General features: G+C 53.2%; 2 protein-coding genes across 4 annotated transcripts in view; both read right to left on the minus strand.

The window, feature by feature from the left end:
• Nucleotides 1–545: 545 nt before the first annotated feature.
• EPHX3 (epoxide hydrolase 3) lies at nt 546–4,107 on the minus strand. Of its 2 annotated transcripts, XM_012809418.2 has the most exons (8): nt 3,649–4,107; nt 3,396–3,481; nt 2,859–3,016; nt 2,565–2,693; nt 1,288–1,391; nt 1,062–1,198; nt 721–972; nt 596–626 (listed from the first exon to the last, which is right to left on the minus strand). In XM_012809418.2, exons 1-7 carry the CDS (start codon nt 3,889–3,891, stop codon nt 747–749), a joined length of 1,083 nt encoding a protein of 360 aa, XP_012664872.1. In that variant the 5' UTR covers nt 3,892–4,107; the 3' UTR covers nt 596–626; nt 721–746. The 2 variants fall into 2 exon arrangements, with proteins under 2 accessions (XP_023372968.1, XP_012664872.1); XM_023517200.1 differs by having other exon boundaries at nt 546–972.
• Nucleotides 4,108–6,623: 2,516 nt separating this feature from the next.
• Nucleotides 6,624–23,958, minus strand: part of BRD4 (bromodomain containing 4) — a 103,360-nt gene continuing 86,025 nt past the window's right edge. For both annotated transcript variants that reach the window (XM_003796507.3, XM_023517148.1), the window contains exons 12-20: nt 14,950–15,002; nt 14,457–14,835; nt 13,288–13,872; nt 10,932–11,041; nt 10,669–10,831; nt 10,430–10,560; nt 10,099–10,304; nt 9,772–10,018; nt 6,624–9,487 (exon numbers count right to left, since the gene is read on the minus strand). In XM_003796507.3, coding sequence (XP_003796555.1) covers nt 9,419–9,487; nt 9,772–10,018; nt 10,099–10,304; nt 10,430–10,560; nt 10,669–10,831; nt 10,932–11,041; nt 13,288–13,872; nt 14,457–14,835; nt 14,950–15,002 — 1,943 coding nt within the window. In that variant the 3' untranslated portion in view covers nt 6,624–9,418. The remainder of the gene's footprint in view (nt 9,488–9,771; nt 10,019–10,098; nt 10,305–10,429; nt 10,561–10,668; nt 10,832–10,931; nt 11,042–13,287; nt 13,873–14,456; nt 14,836–14,949; nt 15,003–23,958) is intronic.

Genomic DNA, 23,958 nt, shown 5'->3' on the forward strand with positions numbered 1-23,958 from the left:
CTCCTGCCTCAGCCTCCCAAGTAGCTGGGACCACAGGCACCCACCACAACACCCGGCTATTTTTTGGTTGCAGCCGTCATTGTTGTTTGGCGGGCCTGGGCTGGATTCGAACCCACCACCTTAGGTGTATGTGGCTGGTGCCTTAGCCACTTGAGCCACAGGTGCTGAGCCAAGGATCTCTACTCTTAAACTAGAAATACTTTCTTCAGCATATCGAACAGGACTTTTTGCACTAATGTGGCAGTCCAACACTTGAATATGGCTGGTATAACTGAGCCATTGCATTTTAATTGTATTTAATTTTAATTAGTTTTCTTTTAAGTTTAATCAGCCAGATATGTATTGTAGCATTTAGCTGAAGACCCAGACTGGAGGTGGAGGCCATGGATGGGAACATTGAAGTTCATGGGTTATGGAACAATGGGGGCTGGCCAAGGCATGGCAGAGTGGCACCCCAGCAAGGGGAGAGTAATCCCAGCATCTGGCTCTATAGAGGACAGGCATACCTAGTTCCCTGGGCCAAAGTGCTTGCTCATATGTGCACACACCCGTGCTTGTATGTGACCACAGAGTCTGGTATGCCTGAGTGCTGGTATGCATTTATGTAACAATCCAGGACTCCCATCCTGTGGGAAATCCAAGAGTAGACCCATGTATAGACATTGTATAAACTCCCAGAACATGCAGATAGTGGGTGTGAGTTCCAAAGTGTCCACGCACCTGGGCAGGTTGGTGAGAAAGGCCCACTAGTTCAGCAGGTCTTGCAAGAAGGCCCACATGTACTGGTGCATCTCCTGGGGGTTGCTCTGTGGGATCCAGTGCCCTTCCCCTGGCAGGATGTGGACTTCCAGTCGGCCTGGCACAAAGCGGCTACCAGTGGCCCCCACCAGTCCCAGCTCAAAGTAGGTGTCCTTTTCCCCCCACAGAAGCAATGTGGGTGTGGCCAGTTCCTGGGGCTCCAAGGGGAAATTCCTGTGGCCAAGACAGACAGACAGAAGGATTGCTGCCCCCAACCCCTACCCCTGTAACTCTCTGAAGTTCTGCCCTGCACCTGTTCTCACCTGAAGAGGTTTCGGTAGTAGTTGAGGGGCCCAGTGAGGCCACCAGGCTGTGAGAAGTTATAAAGGAAGGCCTCGAGCTCATTGGGAGTCAAGTGTGGGATGCCTTTCTTGCGGTGAGTGAGGGTGGTCTTCAGCATCTGAGCATATATTAGGACTCTGGTTTCAGTGCCCAGCCTGCCCAGTACTAAGCTGCTGCCCCCACCCTGGGGCCTTCCTCCCACAGCACCTGGAAGTCAGACATGGACAGCAACTTCTCAGGCAGCCAGGGAAGCTGGAACAGGAACATGTAATTTGAACGGAAGAGCTGGCCAATGTGGCGCAGAGAGTAATCTGGGGTGGAGGAGTTGGGGACAGGTGTGAGGCCTGGACCTGGATGGCCCCATACACCTGCCCCCCTACACATGCCCAGGTCAGGCACACAGGCTTCAGGAATGCCACCCAAGACTGCCTGAGTCTATGAAGACACTAGACAGCCCTCCTGGCCTAAGGTACCACCTTCCCACCCAGATAATGCTAGATAGTCACTACCCACTGAAATTCCTCTGGCTCCCCTGGTATGCATCCTGTGCTTAGGATGCATTTCCTCATTCAGCTAACATTTATTGAGCATCTACTGTATGTCAGGTCCTGTTCTAGACCCTGGAGACACAAAAGTGAATGGGACAGACAAAACTCCTTGCCCACAGGAAGCCAAGAGTCTAGAAAGTGAGACAGGCAAGAAATAACCACAAGAAGAGACTGAGAGAAGAAGCAGATGTGACTGCAATGCTGGGAACTAAAACTCAATGATGTGATAGCCGGAGATGGCATCTCATGCTACTGCAGTTGCTTAATTGTCTGTCTTCCCTGCCAGAAGAAAGCCATTTAACCTCTTTTGCCTCAGTTTCCCCTAACTGTAACATGGGGATAATAACACTTTCATAGGCTCAGGAGCCTTGAGTAGGTTACTGTATGCAGGCTCCCTATTACCTGCTCAAAGAATGTGGGTTACTCCTGTGTGCACTGACATCAATTTTATTTTATTTAATTTTATTTATTTTTTTTATATTATTATTTTTTATTATTATTTTTTTGAGACAGAACCTCAAGCCATCCCCCTGGGTAGAGTGCCATGGCATCACAGCTCACAGCAACCTCCAACTCCTGGGCTCAAGCGAGTCTCCTGCCTCAGCCTCCCAAGTAGCTGGGACTACAGGCGCCCGCCACAACGCCTGGCCATTTTTTGGTTGCAGCCATCATTGTTGTTTGGCGGTCCCAGGCTGGGGATTCGAACCCGTCACCTTAGGTGTATGTGGCTGGCGCCTTAGCTGCTTGAGCCACAGGCGCCGAGCCATCAATTTTAGATTGAGAAGTGCCATAGGAAAGGAACCCAGGTTCACTGCTGTCACACTAAACCTGGGGCATGTAGACAGGTGGACAGGGAATTGCAAACAGACACACACATACATATATACCCGTCCCTGCACACAGGCACATCCCAGACTCCCAGACTCCCTGACACACCTTGATACACTGACATGGGGGCACCACTGACCACAACCATCCGCTCCACCAGGGATGGGTAGTAGATGGAGAAATTCCAGGCAAGAAGAGCACCCCAGTCATGGGCCACGAGGATGCACTTAGAGTAACCTGAGGGACAGAGAAGCTGGTATAATAAGTGAGATGCCTGGTAGGTCTGTGGCAGGGGTGGGGGACATGAGTCCCAGCAAGGAGGAAGCATGAGTCAGGGGGCTGGGGAAAACAGGTGTGTACAGAATAGGGGAAGCAGTGCCTAGGATGGGGGAGTGTCTATACCCAGGCCTAGGATGATATCCTGGATATCAGCCATCAGCAGGTCAGTAGTGTAGCAGTCCACTTCCTGTGGTGCATCTGAAGGGCCATAGCCACGGAGGTCCACAGCCACGACATGAAAGCGACTCTGGAACTCCCGGAGCTGGTAGCGCCAGGAGAACCTGTCAGGTGGGTGTGGAGGGAAGTTGAGTCAAGACTCGCAGGCTACACCTCCACCCTACACCCAACAAGGACCATTGGCAACCCTACTTCCGGCTCCAGACTTCCCACAAGGGAGGATGGGGATACCCAGGCAGAGGCTGAGGCCACTGCACTCCAAATTCAGAGCAAGCTCAACCTCAATACCCCTTTGACCCAGCCCTTTAGGTCCTAGGGATCCCAGGTGTCCTGGTGCAGTCCCCTTATCCCTCTGGGCCCTATATGTTTTGTGTGTCCCGTCTATCCAGCCTTCATCTCCACCTCCTGGATGCCCTAGCAGTGAGTCGGAGTTCCATCTGTCCCCAGTGCCCTGTGCCACAGGGTCCTGGGCCCCAGACGTACCAGTTCTCCGGGAAGCCGTGCAGAAACAGCATGAGGGGCCCGTTACCTTGTCCAGCTGAGACATAATGCAGGCGCAGGCCGGAGCTCTGGTAGGGGAGGGCACCCATCTGAGGCCTGGGAAACTCCCCTTCCTAGGCTTGAACCTGAGGCCTCTGTACTGACTTGGGTTTGATTCAATTTATTCCCTCCCTGCTCCCCGCCAGCTCCCCAAAACACCCCTCCAACGTCCTGACAGGTCCTACCCAGCGCTCACCTTGAGGGTCAGAAAGCCGTGTTCGCCCAGCGACGGGTCGCTTAGGCAGGCCGGAGCCGCGCGCCGGCGGCGCCCGCAGCAGCCGCGCCGAGGCCGGCACAGCACGTGCGTAAGCGCGATGCAGCCGTAGACGGCTGCGGCCACCAGAGCAGCGGAGAACACGAGGCTCCACATGAAGGCGCGCAGCAGCTTCAGAGAGAGGCGCGACGGCGCCAGCAGCGCCGTCACCACCAGCTCCGGCATATTCCCGCGCTCTGGGTCGGCGGTGGTGCTGTTGTCAGGGGCTTTGGTCCGAGGCTCCGGCAACAGCGGCAAGGCTATACGCGGGCTGGGGAGCCCACTGCCTTTGGTCTGGAGCCCCTCCGTGTTGTCGGGGCTTGCAGGACGCGCTGAGGGAAGAGGTGGACTCTAGAACCGAAACCGACACAGACCACAACTCACCTAAATGCCAGATAAACAAACACCTGGGCGCGACAGGGACAAAGAAAAGGGATAGGGCGCGGGGGTGGAGCCTGCGAGGACCCCGCCACGGAGGCTGGGGAGGGGTTCATGGAGCAATAGAGAAATGGGCGGGGCCTAAGAAGCCTAGGCGGGGCTTAGTAGGACTCCAGCACCAGGTGCCGGGTGAGTATAAAGACAGCGGGGTGTGGCTCGGAGCCTATAGCTCAACCGGCTAAGGCGCCAGCCACGTACACCTAAGGTGGCGGGTTCGAATCCCCAGCCCGGACCCGCCAAACAACAATGATGGCTGCAACCAAAAAATAGCCGGGCGTTGTGGCGGGCGCCTGTAGTCCCAGCTACTTGGGAGGCGGAGGCAGGAGACTCACTTGAGCCCAGGAGTTGGAGGTTGCTGTGAGCAGTGAAGCCATGGCACTCTACCCAGGGGGATGGCTTGAGGCTCCGTCTCAAAAAAAAAAAAAAAAAAAGACAGCGTAGGAGCCCGGACAAACCTGGGGCAGGAAACAAGGGGGGGAAACCGTGGGGTCTGGGGAGGGGCGGGGCACATGCAGAGTGAGTGCGGCCCAGGAGCCGGAAAGGTGGACCCAACTTGGCCTAGGAGTGTTGTCAGGACTAGGGGGCGTGACTTGTGCTGGTGGGCGGGGAGTGATGGGTGGAGCCTAGAGGAGGTGAGGCCTAACATGAGGCAGCTAAGGCCGGTGGGGCTTGGGTAAGGAGGCTGGGCCAATGAAATAGAGGGCGGGGCCGGAACCTAATATGGCGGGGCGGGCGGGTCCGGAAGCGGAAGGGGAGGTTCAGGCTATGCTATGGCTCGGACTAGGGGCAAGCGCAGGTGGTCTCAAAGGCCCAAGGGAGCCTTGGCCACTATCCACCAGGAGCTCTCTTCCTCCAGAGCGAGAGACCTCCCCTCGGCCTGGCTCCGAAGAGCTAGCAGCGTTTCACCCAGCCCCAGTTCCAACGGTGGGTCCAGCGGCCTCAGCCCGGCGTCCTCCTCCTGTTGGCCCAGCAGGCCCTCTGGCCCGCCCGTACACGGCTGTGATTGGATGGCGGCGGCTATTGTGGTCCAAGTGACAGGTCCCAGTGGGGAGCCAATCCGCAGGTGGTGAGGCCAAGGCTCCAGTAGCGGCTATTAGAGGGAATGCCCTGACTGCTAAAGGGCAGGCTGGGCTACCTAGAAGAGGACCCGGCCGATTGAGTCACTGGGGCTCTGGCCGAAAGAGGAACGGGGACAGGACCGGACATGATAGGGCCTGGTGTCACAGACTCGTCCTTGCAAGGAACAGCTTCTCTCTCCTATTTTTGCAACTTTCCTCAAAGGTCATTTAACCCTTATAGCAATTCTTAAGTGTAGGTAGTATTTTCACATCCCTGTAATAGAGATGATGGACCTGAAATTCGAGGATGAAACCATTTGCCTGAAGCCACAAATCTCCATAAAGAGCAATCCAGAGTGGCTTACACTGAGACTGCAATCTGTCTCCACCTCCCCTTCCTATCTATCTTCTGGTGGTTACCTAGGTATTTCTAAATGTGCTTGTTAACTGTTGATTTACCAACCTGGGGTTTTGTCAACAGACCTCACATAACTACAACTGAACTTTTCTTCTATTGGTTTTCTCTTTGAACCATTCAACATCCTGCTACCTCCCCTCCTACCTCCCACTTTAATCCATATACCTTTGTATTTGTCAGGGCTGCTAAACATCATAGTGTCCTGGGACCATAATTAAGTCCATGAGGTTACTACTTAAAGGTGAATAATGGTTTATGGTGTTCTCAGTAAACAGTGCATCTCAGAGTAGAGTATCTATGATTACATTGCCCACATCATACTGTGTTTCCCCCCAAATAAGACACTGTCTTATATTTATTTTTCCTCAAGACGACTCACTAGGGCTTATTTTCAGGGGATGTCTTATTTTTATTAAGTGTAATGCAACAATCTACATTTATTCAAATACAGTTAAGTCATCTTCTGGAACCTGACAGGGGGAACCAACCTTGTTGGTGGGGCTGGCGCTAGTGATGCGTGAACTCCTTTCCCCTAGCCATTAACACGTGCGCAGGAGGATGCCTGTGACTGTGGTTACCACACGAGCACCCACTCAAATGGGAACGGCTGAGAGAAAGGAGCTGTGGCAGATAAAAGGTATTCCAGTCTTCCTTACCGCTCCGCACAGAAATGCATAGCATATCTAAATAGCCACACCCATCACTAGGTCTTATTATCCGGGCAACACGGTACAAACATTTGTTCTCCCTGGGCTTAACCACCTACCTTTCTTTTCTTGCATGATTAGCCTAGTATTAGCCTTTGGTTTCTTTTACATTTTCCATCAAATCAATTCTCTGACAATTTGTCGTTCTGGGGATCTCCCTGAGTTCTCTTCTGGCTGCACGGCTGGTGGGTGTCTAGGGACCTCCCTTCTTCCTCTCTACACATTACTGACCTCCACCCTCACCCCCTCCTCCCAATTCCTCAAATAAAAAGACAGCGGTAGTCACAGGAGGGTAACTTTATATTCAGTACAAATGTTTATTTTTGCAATGAGAACTGCACAAAAAAAAAAAACCTTTAGTATATAAGTGAAAAGTCTACGAATTCCCTTCTACAAATGTCTAAAGTGTTTAATACAAGTCTCAGATTCACTGACATAATTATTGGCCAAGCGATCCGTGCATACAGTACAGTGGGAGCTTGTACACACCTCTTACTCTTGTATAAGTCTAAAATTTCTAGTACTGTGGGAAGGATTGGGAAATGGCTGGAGAAATTAAATAGATCCCAGTTCTAATTACAACCCAGTTAGAGAACACCCATCAGGGAGGTGTGGAGAAGGCCATGGCAGAGTTCAAATCTTCAGCAGGAAGGTGCATATAAAACCATCTCTCCAGCTCAACAGTTGGACCAGCCTGGGGAAGTTTCTGAACAAAACCACCAACAAAAACAAGGAGGTGGGATGAGATGGAAGAAACCCCAAAGAACCAAAATGTCACACTTGAACCAGCACAGTGATATATAAGGAAGTGCCTGGGTGGGCAGGAACATAAAGGAAGCAAGGGGCCCTTGGCTGGATGCCTGAACTCTACAGCCTTGCTGTCAGACCTAAATGTAAGACAATAACGGGCCTTTCAGGTTGAAAAAGGGGGATGTAAGTTAATGTAACAGTGCTAGAAATGTTTCAGTTTGTCTCAGCATACATATAAATTACATACTTGTATTTTACATCCTAGGGGCTGTTCTTGGGCACCACCTGTACCTGTGGGTAGGGCATGTGCATACAGGTGGGCACATAGGCAGGGCTGACTGGGAGGCCACTTGTGGGCATTCTTGGGATGTGGCATTCTTGGAATGTGTATGTGTATGTGCATGGGGGGGATGAGGATCCTATTTGGGGGGATGTACACTTATCTAAGAATATCTGATTAACCCTGAGCTTAAATGAAAGGAGTTAGGTAGAGGCAAGCAAGGTAGAAGTGGCCCAAGTCCTTTGGTGAATGGGAGACCAGGATGAAGGAAGGTGAAGGAGAAGAATACTATCTGGAGTTTGGCCAGAGTTCTGCTGAAGCATGTCACCCACCTAGGTTAGGGTCTGTAAGAATGGGTGCCTGGGCTCCACGTCACAGCTTCAGCTTGGGGTGGCTGTTATGAGCCTGAGAGGCTCTCTGTTCCCAGGAAAGCAGGGACAGGCTACCAGAAAGAGGCATTCTTGTACAGAGGTGGTCTGGGGTCCAGGGGAGCCCCTGGGCCTAGCCTAGGCAACAGTTGGTTCACAAAGAAATGTCAGGGAGACACCGTCATTAAAAAAGAGAGATGTGTTTATTCCATGATCAGTACAGACCAAATGCATATTCACTGTATGAAAGTCAAACCAGTCAGTGACTCCAAAGTTTGGCCAACACTGAGGCACCAGCGTTGTGGTGGTAGAGTGGGCTCTCATGGCACGCATAACCTCACCAAGGGCTCCAATTACAAAATTAAAAAAAGTGTGGGAAGGGGCAGCCAGCTGTTTGGGTCTGGGCGCAGGGCTGAGGAGCCTCTGCCTCGGTCTGTGGTACCCCTGCCCCCACAGCGCCTGGTGCCCACTTTGTCCCCTGGCCCTTCCTTTATTAGTAAAAAAAAACAACTCAAACAGATTTGACATTAAAAAACAAGCCAACAAATGGGGGAGGGGGAGGAGGAGAGAAGGGGAAAGAAAAGAAATCGCAGCTTTCTGGTTTTATAATTAAAAATAGACTAATAAAGTTTGAAACTGAGTAAAATATAGGCAGGCTTTTTTTGCATTTTGTTCTTTTTGTGGATTTTTTTTTAGGTTTTTTTTCTTTTTTTTTTAACATCCGTTTGGTGGAGTCACCAACAAACTTCCAACAAAGATATGCCAACTATGTTCACTATACAGTACAGCCACGGTCACACACTACCCACAGCGCGGTGGTAGCCGCTGCTCAATGAGGAGACGATCACACCATTTTGGAGATAAGCAGTGCCATTGTGTCTGGAGGAGAAGAAAGAATTAAAAATAAAATAGAATTCAACAACAAAAAAAATATATATAGGGGGAAAAAAAAAAAACAGAAACACAGGTGGGAAGGAACTGACTTTGGTTGGTGGCCTCACTCCCTAGGCAAGGCCTGCCCACACACGCATGGGACAGTTACCTTGCCCCAAAATGCCATGGACACACACACACCTCCACGGCACTATTCCCTTTTGCACAAGCGAACACTTACAGAGAGCGGCTCTCGATTAAAGGCTTGTGGGGGGAGGGGAGGGGTGGGATCTGTTCAAGGCAAAGTCAGTGCCAGCAAGGGGGTGGGCCTGCCTTGCCCACCACCAGCCCACACGGGCCTGCCCTGGCCTCCATGGAGTGGGCGGCAAAGGCTGGGGTGTGGGGAAGAACTCCTGGTGGGCAGGACATCACAAACATCATCTTGTCAGGGACAGAAAACCAGTCACGGTGGCGGCAGCAACGATGTCCTGTGTATACTGTGTAGACATTTGGCGGAGAGAAGGGCCTCTGCCCCACACCTGGGACGCAGGGCTTGGGTCCGGCCGGCACTTGCTCATAACAAGGCGTGCTCTGACGTCCTGTGCAGGGTGGCAGGTGGCAGGACATCTGTCCGGCTGGCCGTAAGGCAGACAGGCTTTGCAATCCTCAGCTGCCATCAGGCCTGCCCAGGGCATAGCATGCAGGAGGGCCAGGCCCAGAGGCACCCCCTGGCTGCTGCTACTGCCTCCACTGCCGCCCCTAACACTATGGAAAGTCAACGTTTTACCAGAAAATCAATGTCAGAAGTCACCTAGGTGCTCTCAAAAAAGATTTTCTTCAAATATTGACAATAGATCACTCTGGAAGTTCATGTCAATGGTAGCTGCCATCTGAAGGAGAGAGGAAGGAGGGAGTGAGGTGGGGTGACTAGCCCCACTGTGGCTCCAAGACCACCTCCCTACCCTTGCACTATAGGAGCCCTCAGAACTCCCCCTGAGCTGTTCCCTCACTGCCTTTTGTGGTTCTTCATGGTACTGAGCCATCTATCCTCTAAGACTGAAGGCCAGCCTGCACAGACCAGTAGGGCCTGGGCTCCCTGGCACTTCACCCTCTCCAGGTTCCAGGTCCCCATTCCCAGGAGGAATATCCTTTGAGGGATATACCCTTGACTCACCGCTTCCCGGCGCCTTCGCTCCTGCTCCCGCTTCCGGGCCAGTTCCCTCTGCTGGTCCAGCATGGACTGGGGCTGGGAGCTCTGGGCCTGGGGGGCAGCGGCAGCAGCTACTGCTGCTGCCTGTTGCTGCTGCTGCTGCTGTTGCTGCTGCTGCTCCTGGCGCTGCTGTTGCTGCTGCTCCTGGCGCCGGCGTGCTTCCTCATGGGCCCGCCGGGCCTGTTCCAGCGCATCTTCATCTTCTCGGTTCCTAGACACAGCAAAACCTATCAGCCTAGGGGGCACAGTGTAACCCCAGGAGTCCTGCACTCCACCCAGAGCCCTGCCCACCTCATGCGCTCCTGTCGAAGCCGCTCCTTCTCCTTCTCAGCATGCTCAGCCTGGGCCTTCAGAGCCTTCTCACGCTCCTCCTTCTCCCGAGCAGCGCGACGAAACTGCTCAAAGCTGTCACTCGATGACTTGGCTGTGGAGGATGGGGTGGTTGGATGCTTCTGTACCAGACTGGCCCAGGAACCCATGTTCTTGATTTTCAGGTCCTGCAGGGCAGAGAGTCCAGGAGCAGGTAATGCGCCTGCTGTCCCTAAAGACCAAGGCAGCAGGATATGCCCCCACCTGGGTACCTTCCTGGGGCAAGAGGCACTCATGGGCATATTACCCTTACCTTTTTAGGTGCAACTGGAGTTTTTGGCTCCTGTTTCTGTTTATCCTTGTCAGGGGCCCCTGGCGGGGGTGCATTCTGCTCAGGGGGCCGGATCACTGGCCTCCCAACGTCCACAGGCTTCATCTCTGGCCCTAGAACACAAATAGTCCATGGGCTCGGTCCACCGGCCCCACAACGATCTCATGTCCAATACGGGCCTGGGAGCCTGAGTCCCAGCTGTGGGCAGGGATGGCACTCACGCTGGGGCAGGTGGACGGGAGCCTTGATGCTCTCCGGGTGCTTGGGGGGTTCCGGCCGCAGCGAGGGGCTGAAGGGCTCACTACGGATGATGGGTGAGTGAATCTTCTCCTCCTTCACCACCACAAGGGGCTGGGGCTGGACCACAGAAGCTGTACGCAGCTCCTGGGATGGCACAGGCACAGCAGCTGGTGAGGTGGGCAGTTGCCCCCAGGCCCAGCCCACACCTGGCCCTGTGGCCTTGGCCTAGCCTTGCCCTTTTTACCTTCTTAGTCTGGACATTTTGCTGGGGTGGAGACTGGTGGGTCAGGCTCTGGAACTGTGGCATCTGGGGGGAATGTATCATAAGCGGGGAGGGAGCTTCACGGAGATGACCTAGGAGAGTGGACAAGAAGCATGTCAAGGGTTGGAAGGCCACCTGGGCCTTCAGATAGTCATAATGGGGTAAAGGACAAGATGTAAGTGGAAATAGCACGTGGCCGGCCATCCACGCCTTGGGGCAAGAGTCCACTGGCTAGTCAAAAAAGTGGGGATCCATGGAAGTCCCTGAAACTGGTAAGGATAAGATCCCTCCCTGAGGCTGGGCAACCCCAACACCCTGCACATAGCGCCCCTGGGCCTGCTCAATCACACTCAAAACTCAGCATACAGCACACTCCCAAAAGCCCTAAAGTTTTGGTCCTAGTGTTTGATCCTCCTGTGTCAAAATTACTTGTAAAGCTTCGAAAAACATAGATCCTGACACATCTGGTCTCCAGTGAGGTCTGTATATCCAGTATTGTCCACCCCTGTGAAGCTCAACCCAGGCTCCTGCCTTTCCCTGTGTGGCCTGTTCCCTACGGACGGGGAATCTCAGGATTTTCCTCATAGTCTTGCTCTGTAACTTAGCCTAAGTGGCCCACTATGCAATGTGGGGCACCTGCCACTAACATCCAAGCCAAGGCTGAGAAGAATCCAGGCAGCCACAGGTGCAAGCCTGTGGGGGAAGGGAACAATGGAGCACTTAAATCTAACTCCTCAGCTTTAGCAGTGGGCAAACAGAGCCCTGGAGGAGCCAAGTACTGCCCATCCAACATGTGGACACTCTCTGCTTCAATCCCTGTGAGAAAGGGGCCTCCGTATCTTGTCCATAAGAAGCAGCTGCTTGTTTCTCTGCCATGCCCCTGTGCCTGGTCAGGTCCCATGCCTCATGTTCAACTTCAGCTCCCTGTGTTAGCCCTTCCACTGACTTCCTCTGGAGCCTGCTTCCAAGCCACTGTCTGCCAGGACAGGCACCCCTGGGTTTCCTACAGGACCCACTGCTAGAGGTATTGTTTTTGTGGGTGTGGAGCAGCTTGTAATGCCCCAGGTAGACCCATTTGCCTCTCTCTAGAGTCAAGGCTTGCCCCTAACCCCAGAAAGTTATCAAAGCTGCTTAAGACCTTATAATGGTGAGGCCCCAAGTCCATGTGTCTGGTTCTGTTGGCTATGACATTTCCTCTGGTCCTAGCACATTGGGGCCACTTTGGATACTACCATCCCTATTTGGTGCTGGGAGGCCGTGGGTCTGTCCCCCCTCCCCCCAGTGATCAACAGGCACATTACTGTGATAGTCTCCCACCTGGGATAGCAGCCTCGGGAGCACCTGCTGAGGTTGACCTGGGCAATAGTGGGCTGTCAGGCTTGTGGTTTACAGGAACCACCCGTCTGCTGGCAGCTTTAGAGGGGAAGCACAGTGGTTCAGGGATGGCACCTGAAAGGTGACTAGGTACCCAGAGATGTCTGCTGACCTTCTTTGGGAGTCTGACAACTTGGCTTTTGACCCAAAGTCCCCAGCAGGGTTCTAATCCACACTACTTCCTATACCCCATCCTAGAGTACCCCATCCTCCTATACCTCCTAGCTAACAGGAGCTAGGGTATGGACCTGGGGTCTTAAAGCAGAGTGGGCCAGAGGAAACCTGCCCTGGCCCCTGTAGGTCCTAGGTATACTTGAATGCTGGCTCTTCTGCAGGACTTGCATCACCTGTCCATCACCTTTCTCACAGGGAAACCCAGGATAAGAACAGGCACAGGTACATGGCTGCCAGGCCCAACACCAGCATTTCCCAGGGAGACAGATGGCTGCTCTCTTGGCTCTGAGTATGCAACAATCCACTTGTCACCAGGGTGAATTGTGGACTTTCGCTGGGTTTAGAATCAGTCACTGCTTTGTTGTTCAGTTTGCAGGTAGCACCCAGTGCACCCCAGACAGACTGTACAGTTGACACGGCCGAGTCGCTGACCCTGGAGTATCACTGTGTCATAAGGCATCAAGTAGAATGTTCCCCTATCAGGGCACATTAGTTATTGACACTTCAATGCTCCTGCCCAAGTGCTCCCCACCATGGTGCTATGGCTTGCCAAGTGGGCCTTGCAAGGTCAAGAACAGATTCCCCTGCAGCCTCTACATGCCTCAGTGGCTGGATGTACCCATTTTCATGGGCCTGGAGCAGACCACAATACCCCTAGCTTTGTCTGAACCCCAAAGCCTCTGAGGCTCAGTTCTTAGCCCACTCCAGCCTAAAGCACAGCTAACCTTTCTGGCTTCTCCAGGACAAAACTCTGGGCTTCCCCAGAGTCCTGGATTAGGGAGCCACTTACCAGTTGAGTAGGGGTCTGACTTGTGATGACGGGGTGAAGGATGATGCTGGATGACTTGTTGAGGCTTGGCAGGCTGAGGTGGGGGTGGCTGCTGGCCTGGGGGTGGATGGGGAGGCTGCTGGCCCTGGGGTGGTGGGGGCTGCTGGATGTGGGTGGGGAACTGCATGGGCTGCAAGTGTACAGGCCGAGGCGGGGGCTGGTGCTGCTGCTGGGGTGGGGGCTGGGGCTGGGGTGGTGGTGGGGGAGGTGGCTGCTGCTGTAGCTGCTGAACAGAGGGATGGGGCTGGGGGGGCAAAGGGGGTGGGGGCTGGGACTGCACCTTCACAGAAGGGAGTAGTGGTGCAGGGGGCTGCACCTTCTGCAGCTGTTGCAGGTACAGCTGCATCTGCATGGAGGTGAGGGGTGGGGCAGGTGGCTCTTCATCCTCTAGTAGCACTTGAGGGGGTTGAGCCATGGGGGGTTGTGGGAGCAATGGGGGCTGGGCCAGGGCAGGTGACACAGCTGGGGGCCGGGCAGGCTTGGGAGGCAGGGCAGCAGCTCGGTTGCTGGGCCGTGATGGCTGCTGGGGCAGCGCATTGTGCAAAGCTGGAAGGACACAACACCAAGATGGTAAGGTCTGAATTCCTGTGGCCCTAGTCTGGCTTTTCTACTCCATCCTGACCTTGCCTGAACTCTAATAGCCTCCCTCCAACTGAGCTCTCCCCACCCTCCACAGCCCCAGAATATAGGATAAAGACAGGAAGAGTGCTAGGCCCTTGGCCAGTGTCTTTCTGAATTACACTTGGTCTCCTTGTCTCCTCATCCCCCATACTCATGCTGGCCCTCAGGTCTCGATGCAGAGCCCTGTCACCCATTCACATAGCCCTTTCCCAGCTCCCTAGGCAGGCAAACCCTGTCCTTATACTCCTCAGGTACTGTCCAGGCTTCCAGAGGGGAAATCTGATTGGGATGATGTGTCTCCCCATCTCCAACCAGGAGCTACATATAGAGGGAGCCTATCTTTTCTCATCTAACACAAAACCTAGCCTAGCAGAAACTGAAGCAAAATCTTCTGAATCAACATGCTAATAACTCCATGCAAGTTGTGCCCTGGGGCATCTTTAATTTCCAAGATGGCCCAGAGTGGCCAGTCACTGTGTGGGAGAACATCTGGGAAGGCCATGGCTCACCTGGAGGAGAGACTACTGCATGCTGGTTGAGATGGGGTGGAGTGCTGTGCTCAGGCGGCTGGGGCAGGTGAGGGGGCAGCTCGGGCTGCGGCAGATGCAGAATGGGCTGGGTGAAGTGGCCGATGGGGTCAAAGACGCTACCCGGGAGCTGGGGCTCTAGGACAGGCACCTGGGTGGCAATGAAGGGTGGGGGCGAGGACTTCATCGCAGGAGTTGTTTGCTGTGGCAGGGAGGGTGGGGCTGGTGGGGGTGGGGGCTGCTGCTGCTGTTGCTGCTGCTGTGGAGGGGGAGGGGGCTGGGGCTGCTGTGGTGGCGCGGGTGGCTGCTGGGGTACAGGGGCTGGGGCCTGCTGCATCTGCTGATGGTGGTGGTGATGGTGCTGCAGATAGAAAGAAAAAAAGGCTCACATCAGGCAGGTGGGACTGGCTTAAGCCAGAGCCAGGGTCCTGCCGGGGCCCACCAGCCAATGGAGGACACCTGTGAGCCCACGTACCTTCTTTTGCTCCCTCCCAGGGTGCCCCTTCTTTTTTGACTTCGGAGCCATCTCTGCAGAGGAAAAGAGAAGGTGGTGAGGCTCTAGGAAAGAAGAAGCTGAGCTGGTCTTGGATGCAAAGAGGATGCATGTTCAGGAGAGGGGCCAGTGATGCTGAGGGGGTGGCCAGGTTCAGGCCAGAATGAGCTGGTCATCACAGAAAAAGGAAATTACATATGAGGCATCACCTACTCATTTGCCTGTTGCTTTTCCTTGCAGGGACTGTGCCTGAAAAATCCTCTCCTGCCAAGCTGCACACCTGCCAGACTGACCCATGGCTACATGGGTAGAGGCTACCGAGCCTCTACCCAATGCCTCCCCCTACTTGCAGGTCAGACACTGCTCTGGTGATTAAGTGCCTACATGCTCTAGACCCTGACCTGCTGTTTTGGAACAACCTGTGCTGTTGGAAACGATCACATTCATCTGAAGAAAATAAGGCTCTGGGAAGTGATTTGTTCAGACTCTCACCGTTAAAAAGCAGCAACTTAGGGGTCTCCCAACTACATGGCCCACTGAGGTTCACTCCTTCCCATCCTCCAAGAGAAGTCAGGTGGGAGTGATATGGAGGCTGGTATGGGGCATGGCTTGGCCATAAAGTCATGGGAGGGTTGAACAAGGTGCCAGCAAGTAGGAATGTTAAGACCCATGGTATGAGAACTTTCTAGGAGGGAAGAAAGAAGGCTGGTCTACCTAGAATGACCAGTAACGAATGCGGTAGGTGTTCACTGCCATAGCTATCACAGGATGACCCTGGCCAGCTTCCCCATGCTCAGGAGAGATGGACCTCAGATAAGTCCCTGCTTAAGGCAGGCAGTACCTGTCCTGGCTCCTCAGAGACCAAAAGCTTGGTACCACAGCTGCATGGATGGGTCCTACCTCTGTCCCCACTCCAGATAATTATGCTAAGGGACTTTTTCCAGCCAGATGCCCCCATGCCAAGCATGGATGATGTATGAGCCCAAGAGAGGGAGATGAACCCTGGCCAGTGCTCACAGGCTGGCAGGTAACATAGTTGCCTACCACTGGGTGGGAGGCTGCACCCACAGCATGGTGCTTTTAGGATACCTGTCACTGAAAAACACCTCATGTTTCTGCCTGGTTCCCCTACCCTGCCCTGAGTTCTTGCCAGGGTGCCAGCTCTTGCTGGTGTTGGGAGGACACACATGCTTTGGCCAAATCAAAGATACCTCCACTTGGATCTGCTTTGTGAAAGGTCATGCTAAACTTCTGTGAGGTGCATGGCCTCCAGGGTGTAGTGTGCTACCAAAAGGGCTAAGGAGGAACCCCATGCCCCGTTAAGAGCTCAGCACTCCATATACGAGACAAGAGACAGACAAACCCCAGCAGATAGGGACATATGTCCTCAGACAAATGGCAAAAGGGAAGCAACTGGGAACACCAAGGAACTAGGGGCCCAATCGCAATCCTGGATGCTGGGACCCAGAGCTCCAAACTATTTGGGTCAGAGTATGAAATCAGGTGAAGGGTTCTTTCATGGGTGAGATGTACAAAAAAGGGACAGTTAGTGTAATGTAAATATTCAGGGTCAGGGCAACAAGGTATCTGGCTGCTGTAGCATGAGAGAAGCACTGGCTACAGAGACCCCAGGACCAGAAGAAACCTGCACCCCAGGGGAGATGCAGCCATTGGAGCCCTACTGCCCACTGAGCCAGGGGAACAGGAGGAATTAAGCTGGGGCTTCTCTGTGACAGCCTTCTCTTCCAGGACTGACCCCAACATAAGGAGGTGACAGAGCCAGGATGGCTGAGGCAACTGCTCCAATGCTGGGCACATCTTTGTGGGAACCTGAGGATAGGAGAGGGAAGACGAGGGAAGAGGGGTGACCAGAAGACTCAGAAACACGCCAGATGCCACCATGTCATGGAGAGAAGCTGGAGGTTGGAGGTCAGGAAGGGTCAGGCTCTCACAGCTTGGAGTAAGACTTTTTTCTCCTACTACGTGTACTAAAAGAAGGGTGGTTGCTCTGAACCCTCGCCATCTGCCTGGGCTGTGAGGAGAGGCAACAGGAGAAGCCATGGGGACAAAGTGCAGTGTGGGGCCTGTTGGGGGTGGGGTTCCAGGGCGTATGTCTCAGCTGTTTGGGAAAGGTCATAGGGAGCATTATAAGGCTTATCTCCAGGACCCCTTGGAAATGCTGGGGCACCTGGGCAGGGCAGGCCTGGAGTTGGGGAGAAAAGGCAGGAGGCGCATAGCAGTCTAAGGTGACTAAAGGGGTAGGGGCCAAGGGGTGCTGGTGCTGGTTAGAGACCAGCCCTGTCTGGCTCATGTGGCCCCAGCTTCGTGTCAGTTACCAGTAGGACAAGACGGGAAGTGCACAGCTTCACAACAAACCAGCCCCGAGACACCCCCCACACAAAACTCTCTAGAAAGGGTTACATGAAGATGGCCTCAAGTATGGTGTGATCTTTATTCCATGACAATCTTCAACTCAACACAAATTTCATCTTTACATAGGATGGTAATTGTACAAAGAAATAAAATATTTTTGTAAAATCTGATTAAAACACTGATTTCTCCCATCCCAACACCCCGCTCCCCCAGGCCCCACTCCAGCAAAGGAGACAGGATGGAGGGCAGAGCCAGAGCAGAAGGGGCAGAGCCCTCACCTGCACTGACTGGCTCCCACCCACCCCTACCCACAGCTCCTCAGGACCCACAGCCAGCTGGTGTATCCAATGCCTGGCACGTCTCGCTGCCCACACACACAGGAGGGTGCCAATATGAGGTGGGCACTCTCCTCTCTGGCTCTGTTTCTGGGGCACCTGGCACACGTGATAAAGTCTAAAGAGCTTTCAAGTTCAATGGGTCCTGAGTGTTCTCTGCCAGTGGAGCCCCACAGGCAAGAAGGCCCTGATTCCTAGGGAAAGCCTATGGCTATAGCCCACATTGGACAAGTGGAAATAGGGGCAGCATGTCATAGGCCCCACCCTGTGGGAATACAAGCTGCCATTTGGTCCAAGACAGCAGATCTTCCCAGAAAGACAATGACAGCAGCTTCCCAACTATCCTGTGGGAATCTCTGGGCATGAAGGCTCCCCCGCCTGCTTCCAGCCAGGCCAAGTTGTACTGGGAACACATCAGGTGTGGGCCAAAGGGCAGCTCAAAATAGTCTATTTGGCAAATGGAGCTTGACTGGAAGCTGGATGCCCAGAGATGAGGAGTAGCCTTGGGACTCCTGAGCATTGTTGTGAGGGTCTGGTGAGGCAAGACCCTATGGTCAGGGCAAATCTGGGGCATTTGAGCAAAAGACCCAAGGAGCAGGGAAGAGCTGCCATGGCTTCCCCAGGCAGACGAGGAGGTAGTACCCCAGTGTCTATGAATGTAAGCTCCCAGCTCCAGGAGAATGCAGGCTTAAGATGCCAGGAGATGGGCAGGTTTTTAGCAAGTACACACGCACCACAGTTTAAAAAAGGAGGGGGAAAAAAAGAAGGTCCCTAAACACAGATGTAGTTCCCTAGGGGACTTTATGTCAGGCAGTTTTCTGCTGAGATGCTGGATTTGTGACCAAAAAAGGACTGATATTTATTTTTACAGCAAAAGCCTATTCAGTGCCTCTGGAGAGCTTACATGATGTGGTCAACCTTGCCTCCCCCAAAAGGATGTCCACAGTGGTAATGCCCCTCAGATGTGCACTGAGTAGCCCTGAGGGCCTGTGACACCCTCTCGTTGACTAGCCCAGATCCTGACCCTACTGGGGGTAAGGATGACGGGCCTGAGGGCCTCTCATCATGGCCTGCCTGGCAGCTCCTGCATACTGCAGCCTGCTTCACAGAGCAGACTGCTTCCGTCACCTGGGAGCGCTAGGTAGCTGCCTAGGAGGTACTTCCCCTGTGTGACTTAAGAAGAGGACAAAGAAACTGGGAAAATGCCTGCCAGGTAACATTAGCTTTTGGACATGCACAGGAACAATGGAGAGGAAGGACTTCAGAAGGCTGTGGGTCAGCTGTGGCTCGAGCCTCAGAGGGCACCAGATAAGAAGGTGTGTTGTGGGGTAGCCCCACCAAGCCTTCAAGGCCCAGTGGGCTCACTGCTAAAGCCTGCACTCCTCATTTAGAACAGCTCTGGAAACCAGAGTGTTCTTCCCCACAATGAATGAGAGCTCTCCTGGGCTAATGACACTGAGAGGTCCAGGAGAGAAGTAGTTAGGGTCCAGAGTCCCAGAAAAAGAGGAGGTGATGAAGAGAGAAAACACACTTGGACTTGGGACCGGGCTTTGCACATGAACAGCACCACATGTACGTTATCTGTGGGGGATTGTCATCACCCTCCAGGAGATGCCACCCTCCAGGAGAACCCCAGGTGACCAGGGAGGCTGGGTGGGATAGCCAGGCAGTCTTTACACAGGAAGGCCTGGGCGGCTGGCCAGGCAGGCAGCCTTCCCGAAGGCGGGACTAGGTGTGTGCTGCTGGACATGACTAATCCACCCCGGGGGATAGGCCCAGGCCTCTGAGGAATTCCATAACTTGATGGAGTCCTGTCCCTTTCACGGAAGAAAATGGACTTAAGCTATAGCTTGCTGGGAAGGAATCTGGAACTGAAGACCGTTTTATTAAGAGTCCGTGTCCAATGATTAGGCAGGACCTACGTAGAGGGAGAGAGAAACCAGTGTGAGAGAAATGGTGTGGAATGTACCATTCAAGTCACAAGAACAGAAGAACCGCAGACCAAGCCAGCCTCCTGTGCCCTGGTGACTGGCAGGGCATGAGAACAGCATTTGAGACTAGGAGTCCCACCCCCTTCCTGGCCAGGCCACAGATCCGGCATGGGTGGACATCTCCAAAACTACCCTGAGACTGTTTACGCTGCTAGACAGAACAACTCTCACTAATGAGATCCATGTGTCCCGCCTGAGCACACACTGGCGATTCCTTCACTGCTCCTGAAGCTGCTTCTTTTGAATGTGAGAGATGTCTTGCTCTGTCCCACCAGCCACCACTGCCTCTGAGCTTATCTCCCCTGGGGGGGCTGCATGTCATTTCATCTCAGGAAGTCTCACGATCTCTGAGGAAGGAGACGCTGGAGTACAAGACCTCCAGTTGAGGGAAGGAAAGAGAAAACAGCCTCATCTCTACATTCCTTTAGGTCCCAAAAACCAAAAGCACAAGCTGTAAAGGGTTGAACCAGGAACATACACTATTGAGAAAGGGGCGGGGAAAGGGAAACAAACAGGGCAAGGCAGAATAGTTCTTGTTCTTTCTTTTCCTTTCCAGGGCATCCAACATTACCTCCCTGGACTAGGGAGGGGCACTAGGCACATTCCCACCCACACAGCAGAACGGATGCTTCTGTTGGAGTCACAGATGCAACTGACACACTATCCTTGGGCCCCCAAGTGCGCGCATGGGAAAAACCCGCCCACTCTCACTCCAGGCCACATTCCACAAAGCTCACCCTTGCCCATCTGTGAAGCCCCAGAATCCCTCCAGCCACAACTCCTACAAGGGTATGTGTGAGATGTCACCTAGCTGTGCAGACAAACTGGCTACAGATATATCTGCCAGGTCTCTTCCTACCACTCATACAACCCCCTCCAGGGGCCTAACCTCTTCCTCCACAAGGCAAATACTAAACTCTTGGAGCTGGCCTAAAGACATGACTGGGAATGAGTTCCTCAAAGATCCTGGGGGTTAGGAAGCTGAGGCTAGCTATGTGGTAAGAACACCCCATGGCCTCTATCTGCACTTCCCGGCTCTAATCTTTCCAAAACATTGAGCATTCCTTTTTCCCCTGGAGCTATTAACAAACACCCACTCGCTCCAATCCTGGGAAAAGGAAACCAGGAGACAAAAATAGCTGGGCTGTGCTCTTGCTTCAATTCTAAGACCAGGCCAAAGTCAGGGAAGGTTGCCGCCCCCACTCCGGTCTCCCTGGCCCCAACCCGACCTGTGGAGTTGGGGGTAGAAAGTGCTTTTGAGAAGGACTCAAGCTGTGGGGTACTCCTGCTCACAAAGATCTGTGGATAGCATTTAGGAAAAAGAGCCAGACATCAGCAACATGATGAATAAAAGCTGGAGGATGGTGTCCTAGGACACGCCCTGCCCACCATCTGGGCAGACCCAATCCCAACACTGGTGACAGCAAAACCACAGCTCCGCCCCTAGTCCACCTAGAACAGCAATGGGAAGGGGAGAACCATACCTCCCTCCATCAGCTTATCCCGCTCAGGTCTACAGATGCCCTGGGGTAGAGGGTGACATTTGTGCCCCATCTTTGCCTGCCCCAATAATGAACTGTCAGGCAATTCTGGGTTTAAGCCAGCCCTGTGGCTCAATGGAAGGCTACAACCCTACTAGTAATAGCTGGGTTCAGAGGAAGTGGTGGGGCTGGCCTCTAGAACTGCATGTTGCTGGGGAGGGAGACAAGGGAATACATGGGGGCCTGGGACCAATATGAGAAAGTAGCCTCCCCCACTCTCCTCCCATCTATCCCATCTATGCATCACCTCCCTGAACTATATAGCCTGGCTCCAGAGGACCAGCCCCACATCCAGATCAGTCCATAGAATTTGTGATTATGGATACCTGCCAAAAAAGGGGTTCGTGTACCCCTTGACTCCCACTCCAATCTAGTGCCTCTTTTTGGTTTCTTTTGGTGATTCATGTCTCAGGGCTGTGTCAGCAGAACTGACCCTTAGTACAAGTGACAAAAATAGGCCCTTTCAGGAATTTCGGCTCCAATCCAAATGGAAACACAAGAACAAGGAGGGCAAAACAAGTCCCTAAAGACCAAAGAAAAATACCTTCAATGCCCACCCCTGACCCCCGCTCCCCTAAGACAGAGATGCCTGTAACTACCCATAGACACTAGGGCTGCCTGGTTTCCTAAACCCAGCAGAGCAGCTGCCCATAATCCCTATTAGGAAGACTGCATGGAACTGGTGCTGGGTTGTGGATTTCCACTTGGGATCTGCTGCACAAAACCCACGAAACAGGCCCTTCCTGAGAGCAGACATGCCAAGCTGTCCCAGCCAGAGTTCATCTAGCGTACACAGAAGGCAAAGGAAAAGCTCCTGTTTGATGGGCAACTCTGCAGGCTAGGATAGTGAAGACAAAAGAAGCCAGGCAAAACCAAGGTGGGAAGGAAGTCTGGGAAGTGGAGGAGCCAGAGCTGAAGCAGCTGAGAGTAGGCCACGGCTATACTCCCAGAGTCTGGCAGCTACAAGCAAGCTCCAAGACTATAAATCTTGTCCTCCTTCCCACCAGAACAGCTGTTCCCAGGACTCTCAGATTACTTGTTGCACAACCTTCCTACTTTCTTTGGGGGTAGGGGTGAAAAAATAAAAAAAATCTCAGCAGCAGGGAGTTGCTGGAAATGCCGTCCATCCCCACAGTAGGTGGCAGCAGGAGGGGTGCAGGGCACTCAGGAAGCAAGGAGTCTTCCTACCTAAAGCAGAGGGGCCCAGAAGGAGGACACGGGGACCAGGGACAAAGGCCACAATCACACACCCTTAAGGGGCCTTGTCAGGGCCAAAGCAGTTCCCTCAGGGCCAAGTCATGTTGTTTTAGTGATCAAGTCCCCTGTCAATTTCAGCTTTTGGAGTTTTCTTTGGTTCACTTGGATACCTAGACGAAAAAGGTTACAATACTCCTGGTAAAAAGCAATCTGGTAGAAAATGCAGAAGGCACAAAAATCCAAAGAAAAGACAAACCCAAGACTTGGCTGGCACTGCAAGTGAAAAGTCAGTGGCTACTGGGAATGCTAATTGAACCCAAGAATACGGCCATTCACCCTGCTGAGGGCAAGAACCTTTCTTGTACAGCCATGGGGTGTAGTGCCCTCTGCTGGCTGATGGATAAAATACAATGGGGGATGGGTTAGAGAATAAAGGAAAGGGTAAAGGATGGTTGAGAGCCACTGGTCCAGTGAGCTGCCCGGTGTATTTTCTGCACATGATCATGCTAAAGACATAGAACATGGCATAAAAAAGTTCATCTCATTTGGGCCCATCAAAAATGAGATAGTCTAGGGCATCTGGAATCCTGGAAGATCTCTCAGCCCACCCCCAAGTGAGACCCCTCACTCACTGGGAAGCAGAGGGCACTAGGCTACCTGAGACCCAGAGGCACTTCTGCCCTCACCCAACCTATGCAAATATACCTCAGAGCAAAGTGGCTCTTCACAGGCCACGGATCCAGCATGGGTGGACATCTCCAAAACTACCCTGAGACTGTTGACGAGCTATGAGGAATCAACTTTTGTTGGCACAAAGTGTTATTTATATGCACTGATTATGTAGTATTTGGCACTTATTTCATTAGAATAAAATTCTTGAGGTGGAATAAATAAGTTCATGGAATAAAGTGTGCCAAGAGTGTTTCACCGCCCATACTTTTCCCCTGTGGGTCTGCATTCCCCAGTCTGCTTTGTGGAGTGTACCAGGGACCAGGGACTCTAGGGCTGGTTCTCAGTGGTCTGTAGCCCACCCGTTCAGCTGATGGAGCTGCTGCTGGTTGCTCAGTGGCAACCTCACTTGCCCTATCCCTATACTGTCAGCTCCACCTCACAGTATGCACTGATCACCAGACCTCCTGAGTAGCAACGGCTTCTTCCCCATCCTGTCCTCCAGGCCAGTCTGAGCTCTGCTCCACTAAGAATAATGAAGAAAAGTACACACCTGAAAGAAAGCAGCCCCCCACCCCCACCCCGCTTCATGGCCCCAGCTCTCAACACCTCCTACTCTGAGCTACAAGGCTGCAGCTGAGGTGGTGAGCTCTGACTGGGTGCTGGGAGCAGATATGCAGGGCCCATGGAGAGAATGGGGTACTGTTAGAAGTGTGGGACACTAGTATCCAAGTGTGAGCTTAGTCAGGAACAAAGTCAGGAGCGGCAAGAGTGGAAAATCACACTCTGAGGCAGAGCGGGGAAGAATACAGAGACCTGGTGACAAGGGGTCAAGAGCAGACTGGCTATGCCCTCTGCCAGTTGCAGGTGGCTTCACACCTGCCA

Source organism: Otolemur garnettii, unplaced genomic scaffold (genome assembly GCF_000181295.1).
Source record: "Otolemur garnettii isolate 467f Iridium unplaced genomic scaffold, OtoGar3 scaffold00105, whole genome shotgun sequence".
NCBI classification, from domain to species: Eukaryota; Metazoa; Chordata; class Mammalia; order Primates; family Galagidae; genus Otolemur; species Otolemur garnettii.